The 23,214-nt window shown below is 34.6% G+C and overlaps 1 protein-coding gene across 1 annotated transcript; it reads right to left on the reverse strand.

Moving 5' to 3' along the window:
- Positions 1–971: 971 nt before the first annotated feature.
- LOC137866403 (uncharacterized) lies at positions 972–2,540 on the reverse strand. The gene is made up of 3 exons (XM_068702290.1): positions 2,353–2,540; positions 1,816–2,098; positions 972–1,632 (listed from the first exon to the last, which is right to left on the reverse strand). Exons 1-3 carry the CDS (start codon positions 2,436–2,438, stop codon positions 988–990), a joined length of 1,014 nt encoding a protein of 337 aa, XP_068558391.1. The 5' UTR covers positions 2,439–2,540; the 3' UTR covers positions 972–987.
- Positions 2,541–23,214: the final 20,674 nt, after the last annotated feature.

Raw genomic sequence — 23,214 nt, forward strand, 5'->3', positions numbered from 1 at the left:
ACTTTGAAAAACTTTGTGACGAAAGTCATAGTCTTAGTATGTCCAAAAAAGTATAGCATCTCAAAACAGTCTGTCAAAAAATGTCATTTAAAAGTCATTGTATATATAGCATTTTGAAAAGAATCATGAGAAAAGTCATATATGTCCAAAAACATCATGACTAAGTATGTCAAAGAAAGTATGGTATAACAGCAAATGTTTTGAAAAAAGTCCAACCCAGTAAGTACTGGGTTGGAGTGTCAGAAAAACTTCATGGAAAGAAGTCTCGGTATAGCCTGTCGAAAAACTTCAGGAAAAATGTCTTTGTATAGCGTGTCAAAAAACGTCATGAAAAAGTCTTGTTATATGTCAAATAACTTCATGAGAAGAATTCTTAGTATATGTGGAAACAAGAAATTTTAGTATATGTCGAAAACCTCCATGAAAAGAAGTCTTGGTATAGCGTGTCAAAAAAACTTTATAAAAAATCTTTGTATAGCGTATTCATTTTTAACTTTGTTCCTACATCATTTCACTGAAATGAAACTTCTTTTACAGTTTTTGCCCGTTGCTTGAACACATTTTGCAAAACTTCGCTGATTGTGCCCAAACTCTACACACAAGTAAACATGACACAACACTGGGAAATATACCATTCACATCTGTGTCAAATTGAAACTCTGCTATCAAAACCTAACATTCCTTTGTCAAAATGTAACTCTGATGACAAAATGACACATACTTGCATCATATGCATACACTTTCAGATCAGGGGGAACACAGTAGTCTACTTTATATAAAACACTAAAGTCTTTGATTTTCACTGTTTATTCAGAAGGCATATTTTCAGGAGGCACATTTTCAAACAACCAAAAAAGCAAATAGGCCTACTCAATATTGTACATTGCAGTAACATGAATTCAGATAAAGCAAAAAAGAAAATAATAATAATAGAAAAAACACTATACTGTAAACACAGAAAATCATGGCAATTGTGCATACGTGGGCTCATGGATTCCGCCGTCTGTTGGGGTCTGGCCACAGGACCTCATCGACATCGCAAGCAATGTCTTCTCCGGCTAGGCACCGGGGAAAATATCCCCTTGCATGACGAAACCATCCATGGATTGCTGTCACCTGAATGTCGCCGCAGGCCTGTTCCATTGCCTGCAGAAGAGGCATGCGGGCATGTGGTTGGCGGTCATATACACGCCATCTCCAAGCCGAAAAGAATCCCTCTATAGGGTTTAAGAATGGTGAGTAAGGGGGGAAGTATACCACTTCTAATTGATTGTGGTTGGTGAACCAGGCCTGGACCAGAGCAGCCCGATGGAAACTGACATTATCCCATACCACCACAAACCTGGGCTGATTTGGTCTGTTCTGTACAACTATATTATGGAGAGCATCTAGAAATGTGAGTATATGTTGGCTATTGTATGGACCTAGTTTTGCATGATGATGCAGAAGCCCTCGAAGGCTTATGGCGGCACACATTGTGATATTTCCCCCGCGCTGCCCCGGGACGTGCACAATTGCCCTTTGGCCAATTACATTACGACCCCGTCGTCTTGTTTTGCTCAGGTTGAATCCAGCTTCATCAATGAAAATGAATTCATGAGGCTGTGCAGCTCCATCCATGGCCAAGATTCTCTGTAACAAAAAAGAAAACATATTACTGTACTACATTGCTACACATACAGAACCCTCACCCCATCACACAGGTACCTGTGTAGCTCTCCGAATGGATCCATGTGGTACTGATATGGTACATATTCAGCTGCTACTGGATTTCAGAAATACTGTATTGTAAATGTAAAGGACAGTTACACTTACCCGTACATATTCAGCTTGAAGTCCTTTGACCCTGACACTGTTCCTCTCAAATGGGACCCTGTAGAGCTGCTTCATGGTGTTGTTGTGTTCTCCCAATATGCGTCTGATGGTGGTGATGCTCACATGGTTTATGTTGTTGAACACTTGCCTGTCTGCAAGTATTTTCTGTCGTAGCTGGTGGAGACGGATGGCATTGTCTGCCCTCACTAGGTCCACAACGGCAAGTTCCTGCTGTTGTGTGAACAGGCGTTGGCGTCCTCCCCAAGAAGGTCTTCTAGTCATTCTAGTGAAATACAACCACAAATTGTCATCGGTTTGCTTTTTGTTCTTACAGTACAGTATATACTGTATCATCCACTGTACTGAAACATCTCATTATAATCATGGTATGTTTCACAAAAATTATCACTTTGGCTGCAAAGGGAGCATTAGCACCCTGCAATACCCTGTACAAGTGATGTGGTAATGTGATATACTGTAGTAGAGTGCTGTAAATACCATCTGAGTAGAGTAGAAGATAGAGAGGTGAAGACATACCTGTTTTCTAGTCGGAATGTTCTTATTACAGATGCCACTGTGAAGCGGCTTAGATGTGGGTGGACTCTCTGCCCAGCTTCCCTCATAGTCAGGCCATGGTTGATGACATGGTCCACCAAAATTGCTCTTACATCATCAGAAATAGGGGTCCGTGCAGGGCCTCCTCGACCTTGACCTTGTCCTCCTCCTCTTCCTCTTCCTCTTGCTCTCCCTCCATCCACGCTTGCAAAGTTCTTGAAATGGCTAAACTGAGGGCTTTTTGTAGCTGGCTGATTGGTGTTCAGTTTTGCAAGTAAGTGCCTTCAGGTGTGTATTTGACTGGTTGCAATTACACGATGTGTATTGTATTTTGGATACATGTGTTTTCCAAATGGCACCCTGAGATTTCATTTTTAAACGAAATGTCTTATGTATGAAATAGAGTGTAGTATGCAGGACCAAGTGTGTTGCAGAATTGCAACTAGATTGCAACGCAGCGCTTTTGTTTAAGGTATGGGTACATGTGTTTGAGGTATGGTAACAAAAGCTTCAAGTTGTGTTACTTTAGTCTAAGCATGGGTCTATAGTGTTCAAGCAACGGGCAAAAACTGTAAGAGCAGCAAAAAAAGTGAAAATGACACTTTAGGCAGGAAAATGCTGAAAGCATCAGATTCTAATGAAAACATCATGAAACTGTGATATCAACTGTCCTAATGCACTTTTTTAAAGACAATCTTTGAAACTGTGTTTACTTTCACAAAATCAAAATGTGGCCTTTTCCAAGCCTGAAACTTCTTTTAAGAGCAGCATAAAATGTGAAAATGCAAGTTTAGGCAGGAAAGTGCTGACAGTATCAGATTCTAATGACAACATCATGAAACTGTGAAATCAACTTGTCTAATGCACTTTTTTGAAGAAAATCTTTAAAAATATGTTTACTTTCACAAAATCCACTTTTGGCCTCTTCCCAGCCTGAATCTTGGTTTCAAAGCAGCAACAAAAGTGAAAATGCCAGTTGAGGCAGGAAAATGCTGAAAGCATCAAGTTATAATAAAAACATCATGAAACTTTTAAATCAACTGTCCTAATGTACTTTTTTGAAAACAATCTTTGAAACTGTGTTTACTTTCACAAAATCAAAATTTGGCCTTTTCCAAGCCTGAAACTTCTTTTAAGAGCTTAACAATTTAAAATGCCTCTTTAACTAGTAGTGCTGTAAGCACCAAGTTCTACTGAAAACATCATGAAACTGTAAAATCAACTGTCCTGAGGCACATCTTGATGAAAATCTTTGAAACTATGTTTACTTTCACAAAATCCACTTTTGGCCTCTTCCCAGCCTGAAACTTCTTTTAAGAGCAGCATAAAATGTGAAAACGCAAGTTTAGGCAGGAAAGTGCTGAAAGCATCAGATTCTAATGAAAACATCATGAAACTGTGATATCAACTGTCCTAATGCACTTTTTTAAAGACAATCTTTGAAACTGTGTTTACTTTCACAAAATCAAAATTTGGCCTTTTCCAAGCCTGAAACTTCTTTTAAGAGCTTAACAATTTAAAATGCCTCTTTAACTAGTAGTGCTGTAAGCACCAAGTTCTACTGAAAACATCATGAAACTGTAAAATCAACTGTCGTGAGGCACATCTTGATGAAAATCTTTAAAACTATGTTTACTTTCACAAAATCCACTTTTGGCCTCTTCCCAGCCTGAAACTTCTTTTAAGAGCAGCATAAAATGTGAAAATGCAAGTTTAGGCAGGAAAGTGCTGAAAGCATCAGATTCTAATGAAAACATCATGAAACTGTGATATCAACTGTCCTAATGCACTTTTTTAAAGACAATCTTTGAAACTGTGTTTACTTTCACAAAATCAAAATGTGGCCTTTTCCAAGCCTGAAACTTCTTTTAAAAGCATAATAGGCTGAGAATGTACCTTAAACCTGTAATGGTGTGTAAGAATCAGATTCTAATGAAAACATCATGAAACTGTGAAATCAACTGTCCTAATGCACTTTTTTGAAGAAAATCTTTGAAACTATGTTTACTTTCACAAAATCAACTTTTAGCCACTTCCAAGCCTAAAACTTCTTTTAAAAGCATAAAAGGCTGAGAATATACCTTAAACCAGTCACGGTGTGTAAAGCATCAGATTCTACTGAAGACATCATGAAACTGTGATATCAACTGTCCTAATGCACTTTTTTAAAGACAATCTTTGAAACTGTGTTTACTTTCACAAAATCAAAATGTGGCCTTTTCCAAGCCTGAAACTTGTTTTAAAAGCAGCATAAAATGTGAAAATGCAAGTTTAGGCAGGAAAGTGCTGACAGCATCAGATTCTAATGAAAACATCATGAAACTGTGATATCAACTGTCCTAATGCACTTTTTTGAAAAAAATCTTTGAAACTATGTTTATTTTCACAAAATCAATTTTTGACCTCTACCCAGCCTGAAACTTGTTGAGCATACAATGTGAAAATGCCTCTTTAGCCAGTAAAGTGCTGTAAGCATCAAGTTCTACTGAAAACATCATGAAACTGTGAAATCATCTTGCCTAATGCACTTTTTTGAAGAAAATCTTTAAAAATATGTTTACTTTCACAAAATCCACTTCTGGCCTCTTCCCAGCCTGAATCTTGTTTTAAAAGCAGCAAAAAAAGTGAAAATGCCAGTTGAGGCAGGAAAGTGATGAAAGCATCAAGTTATAATAAAAACATCATGAAACTGTGAAATCAACTGTCCTAATGCACTTTTTTGAAGAAAATCTTTGAAACTATGTTTACTTTCACAAAATCAACTTTTGGCCTCTTCCCAGTCTGAAACTTCTTTTAAAAGCATAAAAGGCTGAGAATATACCTTAAACCAGTCACGGTGTGTAAAGCATCAGATTCTACTGAAGACATCATGAAACTGTAAAATCAACTGTCCTGAGGCACATCTTGATGAAAATCTTTGAAACTATGTTTACCTTCACAAAATCCACTTTTGGCCTCTTCCCAGCCTGAAACTTCTTTTAAGAGCAGCATAAAATGTGAAAATGCAAGTTTAGGCAGGAAAGTGCTGAAAGCATCAGATTCTAATGAAAACATCATGAAACTGTGATATCAACTGTCCTAATGCACTTTTTTGAAGAAAATCTTTGAAACTATGTTTACTTTCACAAAATCCACTTTTGGCCTCTTCCCAGCCTGAATCTTGGTTTAAAAGCAGCAACAAAAGTGAAAATGCCAGTTGAGGCAGGAAAATGCTGAAAGCATCAAGTTATAATAAAAACATCATGAAACTGTGAAATCAACTGTCCTAATGCACTTTTTTGAAGAAAATCTTTGAAACTATGTTTACTTTCACAAAATCAACTTTTAGCCACTTCCAAGCCTAAAACTTCTTTTAAAAGCATAAAAGGCTGAGAATATACCTTAAACCAGTCACGGTGTGTAAAGCATCAGATTCTACTGAAGACATCATGAAACTGTGAAATCAACGGTCCTCATGCACTTTTTTTGAAGAAAATCTTTAAAAATATGTTAACTTTCACAAAATCCACTTTTGACCTCTACCCAGCCTGAATCTTGTTTTAAAATCAGCAAAAAAAGTGAAAATGACTGTTGAGGCAGGAAAGTGCTGAAAGCATCAAGTTATAATAAAAACATCATGAAACTGTGAAATCAACTGTCCTAATGCACTTTTTTGAAGAAAATCTTTGAAACTGTGTTCACTTTCACAAAATCAAAATATGGCCTTTTCCAAGACTGAAACTTATTTTAAGAGCTTAACAATTTAAAATGCCTCTTTAACCAGTAGTGCTGTAAGCATCAAGTTCTAATGAAAACGTCATGAAACTGTAAAATCAACTGTCCTGAGGCACATCTTGATGAAAATCTTTGAAACTATGTTTACCTTCACAAAATCCACTTTTGGCATCTTCCCAGCCTGAAACTTCTTTTAAGAGCAGCATAAAATGTGAAAATGCAAGTTTAGGCAGGAAAGTGCTGAAAGCATCAGACTCTAATGAAAACATCATGAAACTGTGATATCAACTGTCCTAATGCACTTTTTTGAAGAAAATCTTTGAAACTATGTTTACTTTCACAAAATCAACTTTTGGCCTCTTCCCAGTCTGAAACTTCTTTTAAAAGCATAAAAGGCTGAGAATATACCTTAAACCAGTCACGGTGTGTAAAGCATCAGATTCTACTGAAGACATCATGAAACTGTGAAATCAACTTGCCTAATGCACTTTTTTTGAAGAAAATCTTTAAAAATATGTTTATTTTCACAAAATCCACTTTTGGCCTCTTCCCAGCCTGAATCTTGGTTTAAAAGCAGCAACAAAAGTGAAAATGCCAGTTGAGGCAGGAAAATGCTGAAAGCATCAAGTTATAATAAAAACATCATGAAACTGTGAAATCAACTGTCCTAATGCACTTTTTTGAAGAAAATCTTTGAAACTATGTTTACTTTCACAAAATCAACTTTTAGCCACTTCCAAGCCTAAAACTTCTTTTAAAAGCATAAAAGGCTGAGAATATACCTTAAACCAGTCACGGTGTGTAAAGCATCAGATTCTACTGAAGACATCATGAAACTGTGAAATCAACGGTCCTCATGCACTTTTTTTGAAGAAAATCTTTAAAAATATGTTAACTTTCACAAAATCCACTTTTGACCTCTACCCAGCCTGAATCTTGTTTTAAAATCAGCAAAACAAGTGAAAATGACTGTTGAGGCAGGAAAGTGCTGAAAGCATCAAGTTATAATAAAAACATCATGAAACTGTGAAATCAACTGTCCTAATGCACTTTTTTGAAGAAAATCTTTGAAACTATGTTTACTTTCACAAAATCAACTTTTAGCCACTTCCAAGCCTAAAACTTCTTTTAAAAGCATAAAAGGCTGAGAATATACCTTAAACCAGTCACGGTGTGTAAAGCATCAGATTCTACTGAAGACATCATGAAACTGTGAAATCAACGGTCCTCATGCACTTTTTTTGAAGAAAATCTTTAAAAATATGTTAACTTTCACAAAATCCACTTTTGACCTCTACCCAGCCTGAATCTTGTTTTAAAATCAGCAAAACAAGTGAAAATGACTGTTGAGGCAGGAAAGTGCTGAAAGCATCAAGTTATAATAAAAACATCATGAAACTGTGAAATCAACTGTCCTAATGCACTTTTTTGAAGAAAATCTTTGAAACTATGTTTACTTTCACAAAATCAACTTTTAGCCACTTCCAAGCCTAAAACTTCTTTTAAAAGCATAAAAGGCTGAGAATATACCTTAAACCAGTCACGGTGTGTAAAGCATCAGATTCTACTGAAGACATCATGAAACTGTGAAATCAACGGTCCTCATGCACTTTTTTTGAAGAAAATCTTTAAAAATATGTTAACTTTCACAAAATCCACTTTTGACCTCTACCCAGCCTGAATCTTGTTTTAAAATCAGCAACAAAAAGTGAAAATGACTGTTGAGGCAGGAAAGTGCTGAAAGCATCAAGTTATAATAAAAACATCATGAAACTGTGAAATCAACTGTCCTAATGCACTTTTTTGAAGAAAATCTTTGAAACTGTGTTCACTTTCACAAAATCAAAATATGGCCTTTTCCAAGACTGAAACTTATTTTAAGAGCTTAACAATTTAAAATGCCTCTTTAACCAGTAGTGCTGTAAGCATCAAGTTCTAATGAAAACGTCATGAAACTGTAAAATCAACTGTCCTGAGGCACATCTTGATGAAAATCTTTGAAACTATGTTTACCTTCACAAAATCCACTTTTGGCCTCTTCCCAGCCTGAAACTTCTTTTAAGAGCAGCATAAAATGTGAAAATGCAAGTTTAGGCAGGAAAGTGCTGAAAGCATCAGATTCTAATGAAAACATCATGAAACTGTGATATCAACTGTCCTAATGCACTTTTTTGAAGAAAATCTTTGAAACTATGTTTACTTTCACAAAATCCACTTTTGGCCTCTTCCCAGCCTGAATCTTGGTTTAAAAGCAGCAACAAAAGTGAAAATGCCAGTTGAGACAGGAAAATGCTGAAAGCATCAAGTTATAATAAAAACATCATGAAACTGTGAAATCAACTGTCCTAATGCACTTTTTTGAAGAAAATCTTTGAAACTATGTTTACTTTCACAAAATCAACTTTAAGCCACTTCCAAGCCTAAAACTTCTTTTAAAAGCATAAAAGGCTGAGAATATACCTTAAACCAGTCACGTGTGTAAAGCATCAGATTCTACTGAAGACATCATGAAACTGTGAAATCAACGGTCCTCATGCACTTTTTTTGAAGAAAATCTTTAAAAATATGTTAACTTTCACAAAATCCACTTTTGACCTCTACCCAGCCTGAATCTTGTTTTAAAATCAGCAACAAAAAGGGAAAATGACTGTTGAGGCAGGAAAGTGCTGAAAGCATCAAGTTATAATAAAAACATCATGAAACTGTGAAATCAACTGTCCTAATGCACTTTTTTGAAGAAAATCTTTGAAACTGTGTTCACTTTCACAAAATCAAAATATGGCCTTTTCCAAGACTGAAACTTATTTTAAGAGCTTAACAATTTAAAATGCCTCTTTAACCAGTAGTGCTGTAAGCATCAAGTTCTAATGAAAACGTCATGAAACTGTAAAATCAACTGTCCTGAGGCACATCTTGATGAAAATCTTTGAAACTATGTTTACCTTCACAAAATCCACTTTTGGCCTCTTCCCAGCCTGAAACTTCTTTTAAGAGCAGCATAAAATGTGAAAATGCAAGTTTAGGCAGGAAAGTGCTGAAAGCATCAGATTCTAATGAAAACATCATGAAACTGTGATATCAACTGTCCTAATGCACTTTTTTGAAGAAAATCTTTGAAACTATGTTTACTTTCACAAAATCCACTTTTGGCCTCTTCCCAGCCTGAATCTTGGTTTAAAAGCAGCAACAAAAGTGAAAATGCCAGTTGAGGCAGGAAAATGCTGAAAGCATCAAGTTATAATAAAAACATCATGAAACTGTGAAATCAACTGTCCTAATGCACTTTTTTGAAGAAAATCTTTGAAACTATGTTTACTTTCACAAAATCAACTTTTAGCCACTTCCAAGCCTAAAACTTCTTTTAAAAGCATAAAAGGCTGAGAATATACCTTAAACCAGTCACGTGTGTAAAGCATCAGATTCTACTGAAGACATCATGAAACTGTGAAATCAACGGTCCTCATGCACTTTTTTTGAAGAAAATCTTTAAAAATATGTTAACTTTCACAAAATCCACTTTTGACCTCAACCCAGCCTGAATCTTGTTTTAAAATCAGCAAAAAAAGTGAAAATGACTGTTGAGGCAGGAAAGTGCTGAAAGCATCAAGTTATAATAAAAACATCATGAAACTGTGAAATCAACTGTCCTAATGCACTTTTTTGAAGAAAATCTTTGAAACTATGTTTACTTTCACAAAATCAACTTTTAGCCACTTCCAAGCCTAAAACTTCTTTTAAAAGCATAAAAGGCTGAGAATATACCTTAAACCAGTCACGGTGTGTAAAGCATCAGATTCTACTGAAGACATCATGAAACTGTGAAATCAACGGTCCTCATCCACTTTTTTTGAAGAAAATCTTTAAAAATATGTTAACTTTAACAAAATCCACTTTTGACCTCTACCCAGCCTGAATCTTGTTTTAAAATCAGCAAAAAAAGTGAAAATGACTGTTGAGGCAGGAAAGTGCTGAAAGCATCAAGTTATAATAAAAACATCATGAAACTGTGAAATCAACTGTCCTAATGCATTTTTTTGAAGAAAATCTTTGAAACTGTGTTCACTTTCACAAAATCAAAATATGGCCTTTTCCAAGACTGAAACTTATTTTAAGAGCTTAACAATTTAAAATGCCTCTTTAACCAGTAGTGCTGTAAGCATCAAGTTCTAATGAAAACGTCATGAAACTGTAAAATCAACTGTCCTGAGGCACATCTTGATGAAAATCTTTGAAACTATGTTTACCTTCACAAAATCCACTTTTGGCCTCTTCCCAGCCTGAAACTTCTTTTAAGAGCAGCATAAAATGTGAAAATGTAAGTTTAGGCAGGAAAGTGCTGAAAGCATCAGATTCTAATGAAAACATCATGAAACTGTGATATCAACTGTCCTAATGCACTTTTTTGAAGAAAATCTTTGAAACTATGTTTACTTTCACAAAATCCACTTTTGGCCTCTTCCCAGCCTGAATCTTGGTTTAAAAGCAGCAACAAAAGTGAAAATGCCAGTTGTGGCAGGAAAATGCTGAAAGCATCAAGTAATAATAAAAACATCATGAAACTGTGAAATCAACTGTCCTAATGCACTTTTTTGAAGAAAATCTTTGAAACTATGTTTACTTTCACAAAATCAACTTTTGGCCTCTTCCCAGTCTGAAACTTCTTTTAAAAGCATAAAAGGCTGAGAATATACCTTAAACCAGTCACGGTGTGTAAAGCATCAGATTCTACTGAAGACATCATGAAACTGTGAAATCAACGGTCCTCATGCACTTTTTTTGAAGAAAATCTTTAAAAATATGTTAACTTTCACAAAATCCACTTTTGACCTCTACCCAGCCTGAATCTTGTTTTAAAATCAGCAAAAAAAGTGAAAATGACTGTTGAGGCAGGAAAGTGCTGAAAGCATCAAGTTATAATAAAAACATCATGAAACTGTGAAATCAACTGTCCTAATGCACTTTTTTGAAGAAAATCTTTGAAACTATGTTTACTTTCACAAAATCAACTTTTAGCCACTTCCAAGCCTAAAACTTCTTTTAAAAGCATAAAAGGCTGAGAATATACCTTAAACCAGTCACGGTGTGTAAAGCATCAGATTCTACTGAAGACATCATGAAACTGTGAAATCAACGGTCCTCATCCACTTTTTTTGAAGAAAATCTTTAAAAATATGTTAACTTTAACAAAATCCACTTTTGACCTCTACCCAGCCTGAATCTTGTTTTAAAATCAGCAAAAAAAGTGAAAATGACTGTTGAGGCAGGAAAGTGCTGAAAGCATCAAGTTATAATAAAAACATCATGAAACTGTGAAATCAACTGTCCTAATGCATTTTTTTGAAGAAAATCTTTGAAACTGTGTTCACTTTCACAAAATCAAAATATGGCCTTTTCCAAGACTGAAACTTATTTTAAGAGCTTAACAATTTAAAATGCCTCTTTAACCAGTAGTGCTGTAAGCATCAAGTTCTAATGAAAACGTCATGAAACTGTAAAATCAACTGTCCTGAGGCACATCTTGATGAAAATCTTTGAAACTATGTTTACCTTCACAAAATCCACTTTTGGCCTCTTCCCAGCCTGAAACTTCTTTTAAGAGCAGCATAAAATGTGAAAATGTAAGTTTAGGCAGGAAAGTGCTGAAAGCATCAGATTCTAATGAAAACATCATGAAACTGTGATATCAACTGTCCTAATGCACTTTTTTGAAGAAAATCTTTGAAACTATGTTTACTTTCACAAAATCCACTTTTGGCCTCTTCCCAGCCTGAATCTTGGTTTAAAAGCAGCAACAAAAGTGAAAATGCCAGTTGTGGCAGGAAAATGCTGAAAGCATCAAGTTATAATAAAAACATCATGAAACTGTGAAATCAACTGTCCTAATGCACTTTTTTGAAGAAAATCTTTGAAACTATGTTTACTTTCACAAAATCAACTTTTGGCCTCTTCCCAGTCTGAAACTTCTTTTAAAAGCATAAAAGGCTGAGAATATACCTTAAACCAGTCACGGTGTGTAAAGCATCAGATTCTACTGAAGACATCATGAAACTGTGAAATCAACGGTCCTCATGCACTTTTTTTGAAGAAAATCTTTAAAAATATGTTAACTTTCACAAAATCCACTTTTGACCTCTACCCAGCCTGAATCTTGTTTTAAAATCAGCAAAAAAAGTGAAAATGACTGTTGAGGCAGGAAAGTGCTGAAAGCATCAAGTTATAATAAAAACATCATGAAACTGTGAAATCAACTGTCCTAATGCACTTTTTTGAAGAAAATCTTTGAAACTATGTTTACTTTCACAAAATCAACTTTTAGCCACTTCCAAGCCTAAAACTTCTTTTAAAAGCATAAAAGGCTGAGAATATACCTTAAACCAGTCACGGTGTGTAAAGCATCAGATTCTACTGAAGACATCATGAAACTGTGAAATCAACGGTCCTCATGCACTTTTTTTGAAGAAAATCTTTAAAAATATGTTAACTTTCACAAAATCCACTTTTGACCTCTACCCAGCCTGAATCTTGTTTTAAAATCAGCAAAAAAAGTGAAAATGACTGTTGAGGCAGGAAAGTGCTGAAAGCATCAAGTTATAATAAAAACATCATGAAACTGTGAAATCAACTGTCCTAATGCATTTTTTTGAAGAAAATCTTTGAAACTGTGTTCACTTTCACAAAATCAAAATATGGCCTTTTCCAAGACTGAAACTTATTTTAAGAGCTTAACAATTTAAAATGCCTCTTTAACCAGTAGTGCTGTAAGCATCAAGTTCTAATGAAAACGTCATGAAACTGTAAAATCAACTGTCCTGAGGCACATCTTGATGAAAATCTTTGAAACTATGTTTACCTTCACAAAATCCACTTTTGGCCTCTTCCCAGCCTGAAACTTCTTTTAAGAGCAGCATAAAATGTGAAAATGCAAGTTTAGGCAGGAAAGTGCTGAAAGCATCAGATTCTAATGAAAACATCATGAAACTGTGATATCAACTGTCCTAATGCACTTTTTTGAAGAAAATCTTTGAAACTATGTTTACTTTCACAAAATCCACTTTTGGCCTCTTCCCAGCCTGAATCTTGGTTTAAAAGCAGCAACAAAAGTGAAAATGCCAGTTGTGGCAGGAAAATGCTGAAAGCATCAAGTTATAATAAAAACATCATGAAACTGTGAAATCAACTGTCCTAATGCACTTTTTGAAGAAAATCTTTGAAACTATGTTTACTTTCACAAAATCAACTTTTAGCCACTTCCAAGCCTAAAACTTCTTTTAAAAGCATAAAAGGCTGAGAATATACCTTAAACCAGTCACGGTGTGTAAAGCATCAGATTCTACTGAAGACATCATGAAACTGTGAAATCAACGGTCCTCATGCACTTTTTTTGAAGAAAATCTTTGAAACTGTGTTCACTTTCACAAAATCAAAATATGGCCTTTTCCAAGACTGAAACTTATTTTAAGAGCTTAACAATTTAAAATGCCTCTTTAACCAGTAGTGCTGTAAGCATCAAGTTCTAATGAAAACGTCATGAAACTGTAAAATCAACTGTCCTGAGGCACATCTTGATGAAAATCTTTGAAACTATGTTTACCTTCACAAAATCCACTTTTGGCATCTTCCCAGCCTGAAACTTCTTTTAAGAGCAGCATAAAATGTGAAAATGCAAGTTTAGGCAGGAAAGTGCTGAAAGCATCAGACTCTAATGAAAACATCATGAAACTGTGATATCAACTGTCCTAATGCACTTTTTTGAAGAAAATCTTTGAAACTATGTTTACTTTCACAAAATCCACTTTTGGCCTCTTCCCAGCCTGAATCTTGGTTTAAAAGCAGCAACAAAAGTGAAAATGCCAGTTGAGGCAGGAAAATGCTGAAAGCATCAAGTTATAATAAAAACATCATGAAACTGTGAAATCAATTGTCCTAATGCACTTTTTTGAAGAAAATCTTTGAAACTATGTTTACTTTCACAAAATCAACTTTTAGCCACTTCCAAGCCTAAAACTTCTTTTAAAAGCATAAAAGGCTGAGCATATACCTTAAACCAGTCACGGTGTGTAAAGCATCAGATTCTACTGAAGACATCATGAAACTGTGAAATCAACTGTCCTCATGCACTTTTTTTGAAGAAAATCTTTAAAAATATGTTAACTTTCACAAAATCCACTTTTGACCTCTACCCAGCCTGAATCTTGTTTTAAAATCAGCAAAAAAAGTGAAAATGACTGTTGAGGCAGGAAAGTGCTGAAAGCATCAAGTTATAATAAAAACATCATGAAACTGTGAAATCAACTGTCCTAATGCACTTTTTTGAAGAAAATCTTTGAAACTATGTTTACTTTCACAAAATCAACTTTTAGCCACTTCCAAGCCTAAAACTTCTTTTAAAAGCATAAAAGGCTGAGAATATACCTTAAACCAGTCACGGTGTGTAAAGCATCAGATTCTACTGAAGACATCATGAAACTGTGAAATCAACTTGCCTAATGCACTTTTTTTGAAGAAAATCTTTAAAAATATGTTTATTTTCACAAAATCCACTTTTGGCCTCTTCCCAGCCTGAATCTTGGTTTAAAAGCAACAACAAAAGTGAAAATGCCAGTTGAGGCAGGAAAATGCTGAAAGCATCAAGTTATAATAAAAACATCATGAAACTGTGAAATCAACGGTCCTCATGCACTTTTTTTGAAGAAAATCTTTAAAAATATGTTAACTTTCACAAAATCCACTTTTGACCTCTACCCAGCCTGAATCTTGTTTTAAAATCAGCAAAAAAAGTGAAAATGACTGTTGAGGCAGGAAAGTGCTGAAAGCATCAAGTTATAATAAAAACATCATGAAACTGTGAAATCAACTGTCCTAATGCACTTTTTTGAAGAAAATCTTTGAAACTATGTTTACTTTCACAAAATCAACTTTTAGCCACTTCCAAGCCTAAAACTTCTTTTAAAAGCATAAAAGGCTGAGAATATACCTTAAACCAGTCACGGTGTGTAAAGCATCAGATTCTACTGAAGACATCATGAAACTGTGAAATCAACGGTCCTCATGCACTTTTTTTGAAGAAAATCTTTAAAAATATGTTAACTTTCACAAAATCCACTTTTGACCTCTACCCAGCCTGAATCTTGTTTTAAAATCAGCAAAAAAAAGTGAAAATGACTGTTGAGGCAGGAAAGTGCTGAAAGCATCAAGTTATAATAAAAACATCATGAAACTGTGAAATCAACTGTCCTAATGCACTTTTTTGAAGAAAATCTTTGAAACTGTATTCACTTTCACAAAATCAAAATATGGCCTTTTCCAAGACTGAAACTTATTTTAAGAGCTTAACAATTTAAAATGCCTCTTTAACCAGTAGTGCTGTAAGCATCAAGTTCTAATGAAAACGTCATGAAACTGTAAAATCAACTGTCCTGAGGCACATCTTGATGAAAATCTTTGAAACTATGTTTACCTTCACAAAATCCACTTTTGGCCTCTTCCCAGCCTGAAACTTCTTTTAAGAGCAGCATAAAATGTGAAAATGCAAGTTTAGGCAGGAAAGTGCTGAAAGCATCAGATTCTAATGAAAACATCATGAAACTGTGATATCAACTGTCCTAATGCACTTTTTTGAAGAAAATCTTTGAAACTATGTTTACTTTCACAAAATCCACTTTTGGCCTCTTCCCAGCCTGAATCTTGGTTTAAAAGCAGCAACAAAAGTGAAAATGCCAGTTGAGGCAGGAAAATGCTGAAAGCATCAAGTTATAATAAAAACATCATGAAACTGTGAAATCAACTGTCCTAATGCACTTTTTTGAAGAAAATCTTTGAAACTATGTTTACTTTCACAAAATCAACTTTTAGCCACTTCCAAGCCTAAAACTTCTTTTAAAAGCATAAAAGGCTGAGAATATACCTTAAACCAGGTACGGTGTGTAAAGCATCAGATTCTACTGAAGACATCATGAAACTGTGAAATCAACGGTCCTCATGCACTTTTTTTGAAGAAAATCTTTAAAAATATGTTAACTTTCACAAAATCCACTTTTGACCTCTACCCAGCCTGAATCTTGTTTTAAAATCAGCAAAAAAAGTGAAAATGACTGTTGAGGCAGGAAAGTGCTGAAAGCATCAAGTTATAATAAAAACATCATGAAACTGTGAAATCAACTGTCCTAATGCACTTTTTTGAAGAAAATCTTTGAAACTGTGTTCACTTTCACAAAATCAAAATATGGCCTTTTCCAAGACTGAAACTTATTTTAAGAGCTTAACAATTTAAAATGCCTCTTTAACCAGTAGTGCTGTAAGCATCAAGTTCTAATGAAAACGTCATGAAACTGTAAAATCAACTGTCCTGAGGCACATCTTGATGAAAATCTTTGAAACTATGTTTACCTTCACAAAATCCACTTTTGGCCTCTTCCCAGCCTGAAACTTCTTTTAAGAGCAGCATAAAATGTGAAAATGCAAGTTTAGGCAGGAAAGTGCTGAAAGCATCAGACTCTAATGAAAACATCATGAAACTGTGATATCAACTGTCCTAATGCACTTTTTTGAAGAAAATCTTTGAAACTATGTTTACTTTCACAAAATCCACTTTTGGCCTCTTCCCAGCCTGAATCTTGGTTTAAAAGCAGCAACAAAATTGAAAATGCCAGTTGAGGCAGGAAAATGCTGAAAGCATCAAGTTATAATAAAAACATCATGAAACTGTGAAATCAACTGTCCTAATGCACTTTTTTGAAGAAAATCTTTGAAACTATGTTTACTTTCACAAAATCAACTTTTAGCCACTTCCAAGCCTAAAACTTCTTTTAAAAGCATAAAAGGCTGAGAATATACCTTAAACCAGTCACGTGTGTAAAGCATCAGATTCTACTGAAGACATCATGAAACTGTGAAATCAACGGTCCTCATGCACTTTTTTTGAAGAAAATCTTTAAAAATATGTTAACTTTCACAAAATCCACTTTTGACCTCTACCCAGCCTGAATCTTGTTTTAAAATCAGCAAAAAAAAGTGAAAATGACTGTTGAGGCAGGAAAGTGCTGAAAGCATCAAGTTATAATAAAAACATCATGAAACTGTGAAATCAACTGTCCTAATGCAGTTTTTTGAAGAAAATCTTTGAAACTGTGTTCACTTTCACAAAATCAAAATATGGCCTTTTCCAAGACTGAAACTTATTTTAAGAGCTTAACAATTTAAAATGCCTCTTTAACCAGTAGTGCTGTAAGCATCAAGTTCTAATGAAAACGTCATGAAACTGTAAAATCAACTGTCCTGAGGCACATCTTGATGAAAATCTTTGAAACTATGTTTACCTTCACAAAATCCACTTTTGGCCTCTTCCCAGCCTGAAACTTCTTTTAAGAGCAGCATAAAATGTGAAAATGCAAGTTTAGGCAGGAAAGTGCTGAAAGCATCAGATTCTAATGAAAACATCATGAAACTGTGATATCAACTGTCCTAATGCACTTTTTTGAAGAAAATCTTTGAAACTATGTTTACTTTCACAAAATCCACTTTTGGCCTCTTCCCAGCCTGAATCTTGGTTTAAAAGCAGCAACAAAAGTGAAAATGCCAGTTGAGGCAGGAAAATGCTGAAAGCATCAAGTTATAATAAAAACATCATGAAACTGTGAAATCAACTGTCCTAATGCACTTTTTTGAAGAAAATCTTTGAAACTATGTTTACTTTCACAAAATCAACTTTTAGCCACTTCCAAGCCTAAAACTTCTTTTAAAAGCATAAAAGGCTGAGAATATACCTTAAACCAGTCACGGTGTGTAAAGCATCAGATTCTACTGAAGACATCATGAAACTGTGAAATCAACGGTCCTCATGCACTTTTTTTGAAGAAAATCTTTAAAAATATGTTAACTTTCACAAAATCCACTTTTGACCTCTACCCAGCCTGAATCTTGTTTTAAAATCAGCAAAAAAAGTGAAAATGACTGTTGAGGCAGGAAAGTGCTGAAAGCATCAAGTTATAATAAAAACATCATGAAACTGTGAAATCAACTGTCCTAATGCACTTTTTTGAAGAAAATCTTTGAAACTGTGTTCACTTTCACAAAATCAAAATATGGCCTTTTCCAAGACTGAAACTTATTTTAAGAGCTTAACAATTTAAAATGCCTCTTTAACCAGTAGTGCTGTAAGCATCAAGTTCTAATGAAAACGTCATGAAACTGTAAAATCAACTGTCCTGAGGCACATCTTGATGAAAATCTTTGAAACTATGTTTACCTTCACAAAATCCACTTTTGGCCTCTTCCCAGCCTGAAACTTCTTTTAAGAGCAGCATAAAATGTGAAAATGCAAGTTTAGGCAGGAAAGTGCTGAAAGCATCAGACTCTAATGAAAACATCATGAAACTGTGATATCAACTGTCCTAATGCACTTTTTTGAAGAAAATCTTTGAAACTATGTTTACTTTCACAAAATCCACTTTTGGCCTCTTCCCAGCCTGAATCTTGGTTTAAAAGCAGCAACAAAATTGAAAATGCCAGTTGAGGCAGGAAAATGCTGAAAGCATCAAGTTATAATAAAAACATCATGAAACTGTGAAATCAACTGTCCTAATGCACTTTTTTGAAGAAAATCTTTGAAACTATGTTTACTTTCACAAAATCAACTTTTAGCCACTTCCAAGCCTAAAACTTCTTTTAAAAGCATAAAAGGCTGAGAATATACCTTAAACCAGTCACGGTGTGTAAAGCATCAGATTCTACTGAAGACATCATGAAACTGTGAAATCAACTTGCCTAATGCACTTTTTTTGAAGAAAATCTTTAAAAATATGTTTATTTTCACAAAATCCACTTTTGGTCTCTTCCCAGCCTGAATCTTGGTTTAAAAGCAGCAACAAAAGTGAAAATGCCAGTTGAGGCAGGAAAATGCTGAAAGCATCAAGTTATAATAAAAACATCATGAAACTTTTAAATCAACTGTCCTAATGTACTTTTTTGAAGACAATCTTTGAAACTGTGTTTACCTTCACAAAATCAAAATTTGGCCTTTTCCAAGCCTGAAACTTCTTTTAAGAGCTTAACAATTTAAAATGCCTCTTTAACCAGTAGTGCTGTAAGCATCAAGTTCTAATGAAAACGTCATGAAACTGTAAAATCAACTGTCCTGAGGCACATCTTGATGAAAATCTTTGAAACTATGTTTACCTTCACAAAATCCACTTTTGGCCTCTTCCCAGCCTGAAACTTCTTTTAAGAGCAGCATAAAATGTGAAAATGCAAGTTTAGGCAGGAAAGTGCTGAAAGCATCAGATTCTAATGAAAACATCATGAAACTGTGATATCAACTGTCCTAATGCACTTTTTTGAAGAAAATCTTTGAAACTATGTTTACTTTCACAAAATCCACTTTTGGCCTCTTCCCAGCCTGAATCTTGGTTTAAAAGCAGCAACAAAAGTGAAAATGCCAGTTGAGGCAGGAAAATGCTGAAAGCATCAAGTTATAATAAAAACATCATGAAACTGTGAAATCAACTGTCCTAATGCACTTTTTTGAAGAAAATCTTTGAAACTATGTTTACTTTCACAAAATCAACTTTTAGCCACTTCCAAGCCTAAAACTTCTTTTAAAAGCATAAAAGGCTGAGAATATACCTTAAACCAGTCACGTGTGTAAAGCATCAGATTCTACTGAAGACATCATGAAACTGTGAAATCAACGGTCCTCATGCACTTTTTTTGAAGAAAATCTTTAAAAATATGTTAACTTTCACAAAATCCACTTTTGACCTCTACCCAGCCTGAATCTTGTTTTAAAATCAGCAAAAAAAAGTGAAAATGACTGTTGAGGCAGGAAAGTGCTGAAAGCATCAAGTTATAATAAAAACATCATGAAACTGTGAAATCAACTGTCCTAATGCACTTTTTTGAAGAAAATCTTTGAAACTGTGTTCACTTTCACAAAATCAAAATATGGCCTTTTCCAAGACTGAAACTTATTTTAAGAGCTTAACAATTTAAAATGCCTCTTTAACCAGTAGTGCTGTAAGCATCAAGTTCTAATGAAAACGTCATGAAACTGTAAAATCAACTGTCCTGAGGCACATCTTGATGAAAATCTTTGAAACTATGTTTACCTTCACAAAATCCACTTTTGGCCTCTTCCCAGCCTGAAACTTCTTTTAAGAGCAGCATAAAATGTGAAAATGCAAGTTTAGGCAGGAAAGTGCTGAAAGCATCAGACTCTAATGAAAACATCATGAAACTGTGATATCAACTGTCCTAATGCACTTTTTTGAAGAAAATCTTTGAAACTATGTTTACTTTCACAAAATCCACTTTTGGCCTCTTCCCAGCCTGAATCTTGGTTTAAAAGCAGCAACAAAAGTGAAAATGCCAGTTGAGGCAGGAAAATGCTGAAAGCATCAAGTTATAATAAAAACATCATGAAACTGTGAAATCAACTGTCCTAATGCACTTTTTTGAAGAAAATCTTTGAAACTATGTTTACTTTCACAAAATCAACTTTTAGCCACTTCCAAGCCTAAAACTTCTTTTAAAAGCATAAAAGGCTGAGAATATACCTTAAACCAGTCACGGTGTGTAAAGCATCAGATTCTACTGAAGACATCATGAAACTGTGAAATCAACTTGCCTAATGCACTTTTTTTGAAGAAAATCTTTAAAAATATGTTTATTTTCACAAAATCCACTTTTGGTCTCTTCCCAGCCTGAATCTTGGTTTAAAAGCAGCAACAAAAGTGAAAATGCCAGTTGAGGCAGGAAAATGCTGAAAGCATCAAGTTATAATAAAAACATCATGAAACTTTTAAATCAACTGTCCTAATGTACTTTTTTGAAGACAATCTTTGAAACTGTGTTTACCTTCACAAAATCAAAATTTGGCCTTTTCCAAGCCTGAAACTTCTTTTAAGAGCTTAACAATTTAAAATGCCTCTTTAACCAGTAGTGCTGTAAGCATCAAGTTCTAATGAAAACGTCATGAAACTGTAAAATCAACTGTCCTGAGGCACATCTTGATGAAAATCTTTGAAACTATGTTTACCTTCACAAAATCCACTTTTGGCCTCTTCCCAGCCTGAAACTTCTTTTAAGAGCAGCATAAAATGTGAAAATGCAAGTTTAGGCAGGAAAGTGCTGAAAGCATCAGATTCTAATGAAAACATCATGAAACTGTGATATCAACTGTCCTAATGCACTTTTTTGAAGAAAATCTTTGAAACTATGTTTACTTTCACAAAATCCACTTTTGGCCTCTTCCCAGCCTGAATCTTGGTTTAAAAGCAGCAACAAAAGTGAAAATGCCAGTTGAGGCAGGAAAATGCTGAAAGCATCAAGTTATAATAAAAACATCATGAAACTGTGAAATCAACTGTCCTAATGCACTTTTTTGAAGAAAATCTTTGAAACTATGTTTACTTTCACAAAATCAACTTTTAGCCACTTCCAAGCCTAAAACTTCTTTTAAAAGCATAAAAGGCTGAGAATATACCTTAAACCAGTCACGTGTGTAAAGCATCAGATTCTACTGAAGACATCATGAAACTGTGAAATCAACGGTCCTCATGCACTTTTTTTGAAGAAAATCTTTAAAAATATGTTAACTTTCACAAAATCCACTTTTGACCTCTACCCAGCCTGAATCTTGTTTTAAAATCAGCAAAAAAAAGTGAAAATGACTGTTGAGGCAGGAAAGTGCTGAAAGCATCAAGTTATAATAAAAACATCATGAAACTGTGAAATCAACTGTCCTAATGCACTTTTTTGAAGAAAATCTTTGAAACTGTGTTCACTTTCACAAAATCAAAATATGGCCTTTTCCAAGACTGAAACTTATTTTAAGAGCTTAACAATTTAAAATGCCTCTTTAACCAGTAGTGCTGTAAGCATCAAGTTCTAATGAAAACGTCATGAAACTGTAAAATCAACTGTCCTGAGGCACATCTTGATGAAAATCTTTGAAACTATGTTTACCTTCACAAAATCCACTTTTGGCCTCTTCCCAGCCTGAAACTTCTTTTAAGAGCAGCATAAAATGTGAAAATGCAAGTTTAGGCAGGAAAGTGCTGAAAGCATCAGACTCTAATGAAAACATCATGAAACTGTGATATCAACTGTCCTAATGCACTTTTTTGAAGAAAATCTTTGAAACTATGTTTACTTTCACAAAATCCACTTTTGGCCTCTTCCCAGCCTGAATCTTGGTTTAAAAGCAGCAACAAAAGTGAAAATGCCAGTTGAGGCAGGAAAATGCTGAAAGCATCAAGTTATAATAAAAACATCATGAAACTGTGAAATCAACTGTCCTAATGCACTTTTTTGAAGAAAATCTTTGAAACTATGTTTACTTTCACAAAATCAACTTTTAGCCACTTCCAAGCCTAAAACTTCTTTTAAAAGCATAAAAGGCTGAGAATATACCTTAAACCAGTCACGGTGTGTAAAGCATCAGATTCTACTGAAGACATCATGAAACTGTGAAATCAACGGTCCTCATGCACTTTTTTTGAAGAAAATCTTTAAAAATATGTTAACTTTCACAAAATCCACTTTTGACCTCTACCCAGCCTGAATCTTGTTTTAAAATCAGCAAAAAAAAGTGAAAATGACTGTTGAGGCAGGAAAGTGCTGAAAGCATCAAGTTATAATAAAAACATCATGAAACTGTGAAATCAACTGTCCTAATGCAGTTTTTTGAAGAAAATCTTTGAAACTGTGTTCACTTTCACAAAATCAAAATATGGCCTTTTCCAAGACTGAAACTTATTTTAAGAGCTTAACAATTTAAAATGCCTCTTTAACCAGTAGTGCTGTAAGCATCAAGTTCTAATGAAAACGTCATGAAACTGTAAAATCAACTGTCCTGAGGCACATCTTGATGAAAATCTTTGAAACTATGTTTACCTTCACAAAATCCACTTTTGGCCTCTTCCCAGCCTGAAACTTCTTTTAAGAGCAGCATAAAATGTGAAAATGCAAGTTTAGGCAGGAAAGTGCTGAAAGCATCAGATTCTAATGAAAACATCATGAAACTGTGATATCAACTGTCCTAATGCACTTTTTTGAAGAAAATCTTTGAAACTATGTTTACTTTCACAAAATCCACTTTTGGCCTCTTCCCAGCCTGAATCTTGGTTTAAAAGC

The sequence above is a fragment of the Cebidichthys violaceus genome, unplaced genomic scaffold (genome assembly GCF_023349555.1).
Source record: "Cebidichthys violaceus isolate CVI_PGR_0920_01 unplaced genomic scaffold, fCebVio1.0.p SCAF_82, whole genome shotgun sequence".
Taxonomy (NCBI): Eukaryota; Metazoa; Chordata; class Actinopteri; order Perciformes; family Stichaeidae; genus Cebidichthys; species Cebidichthys violaceus.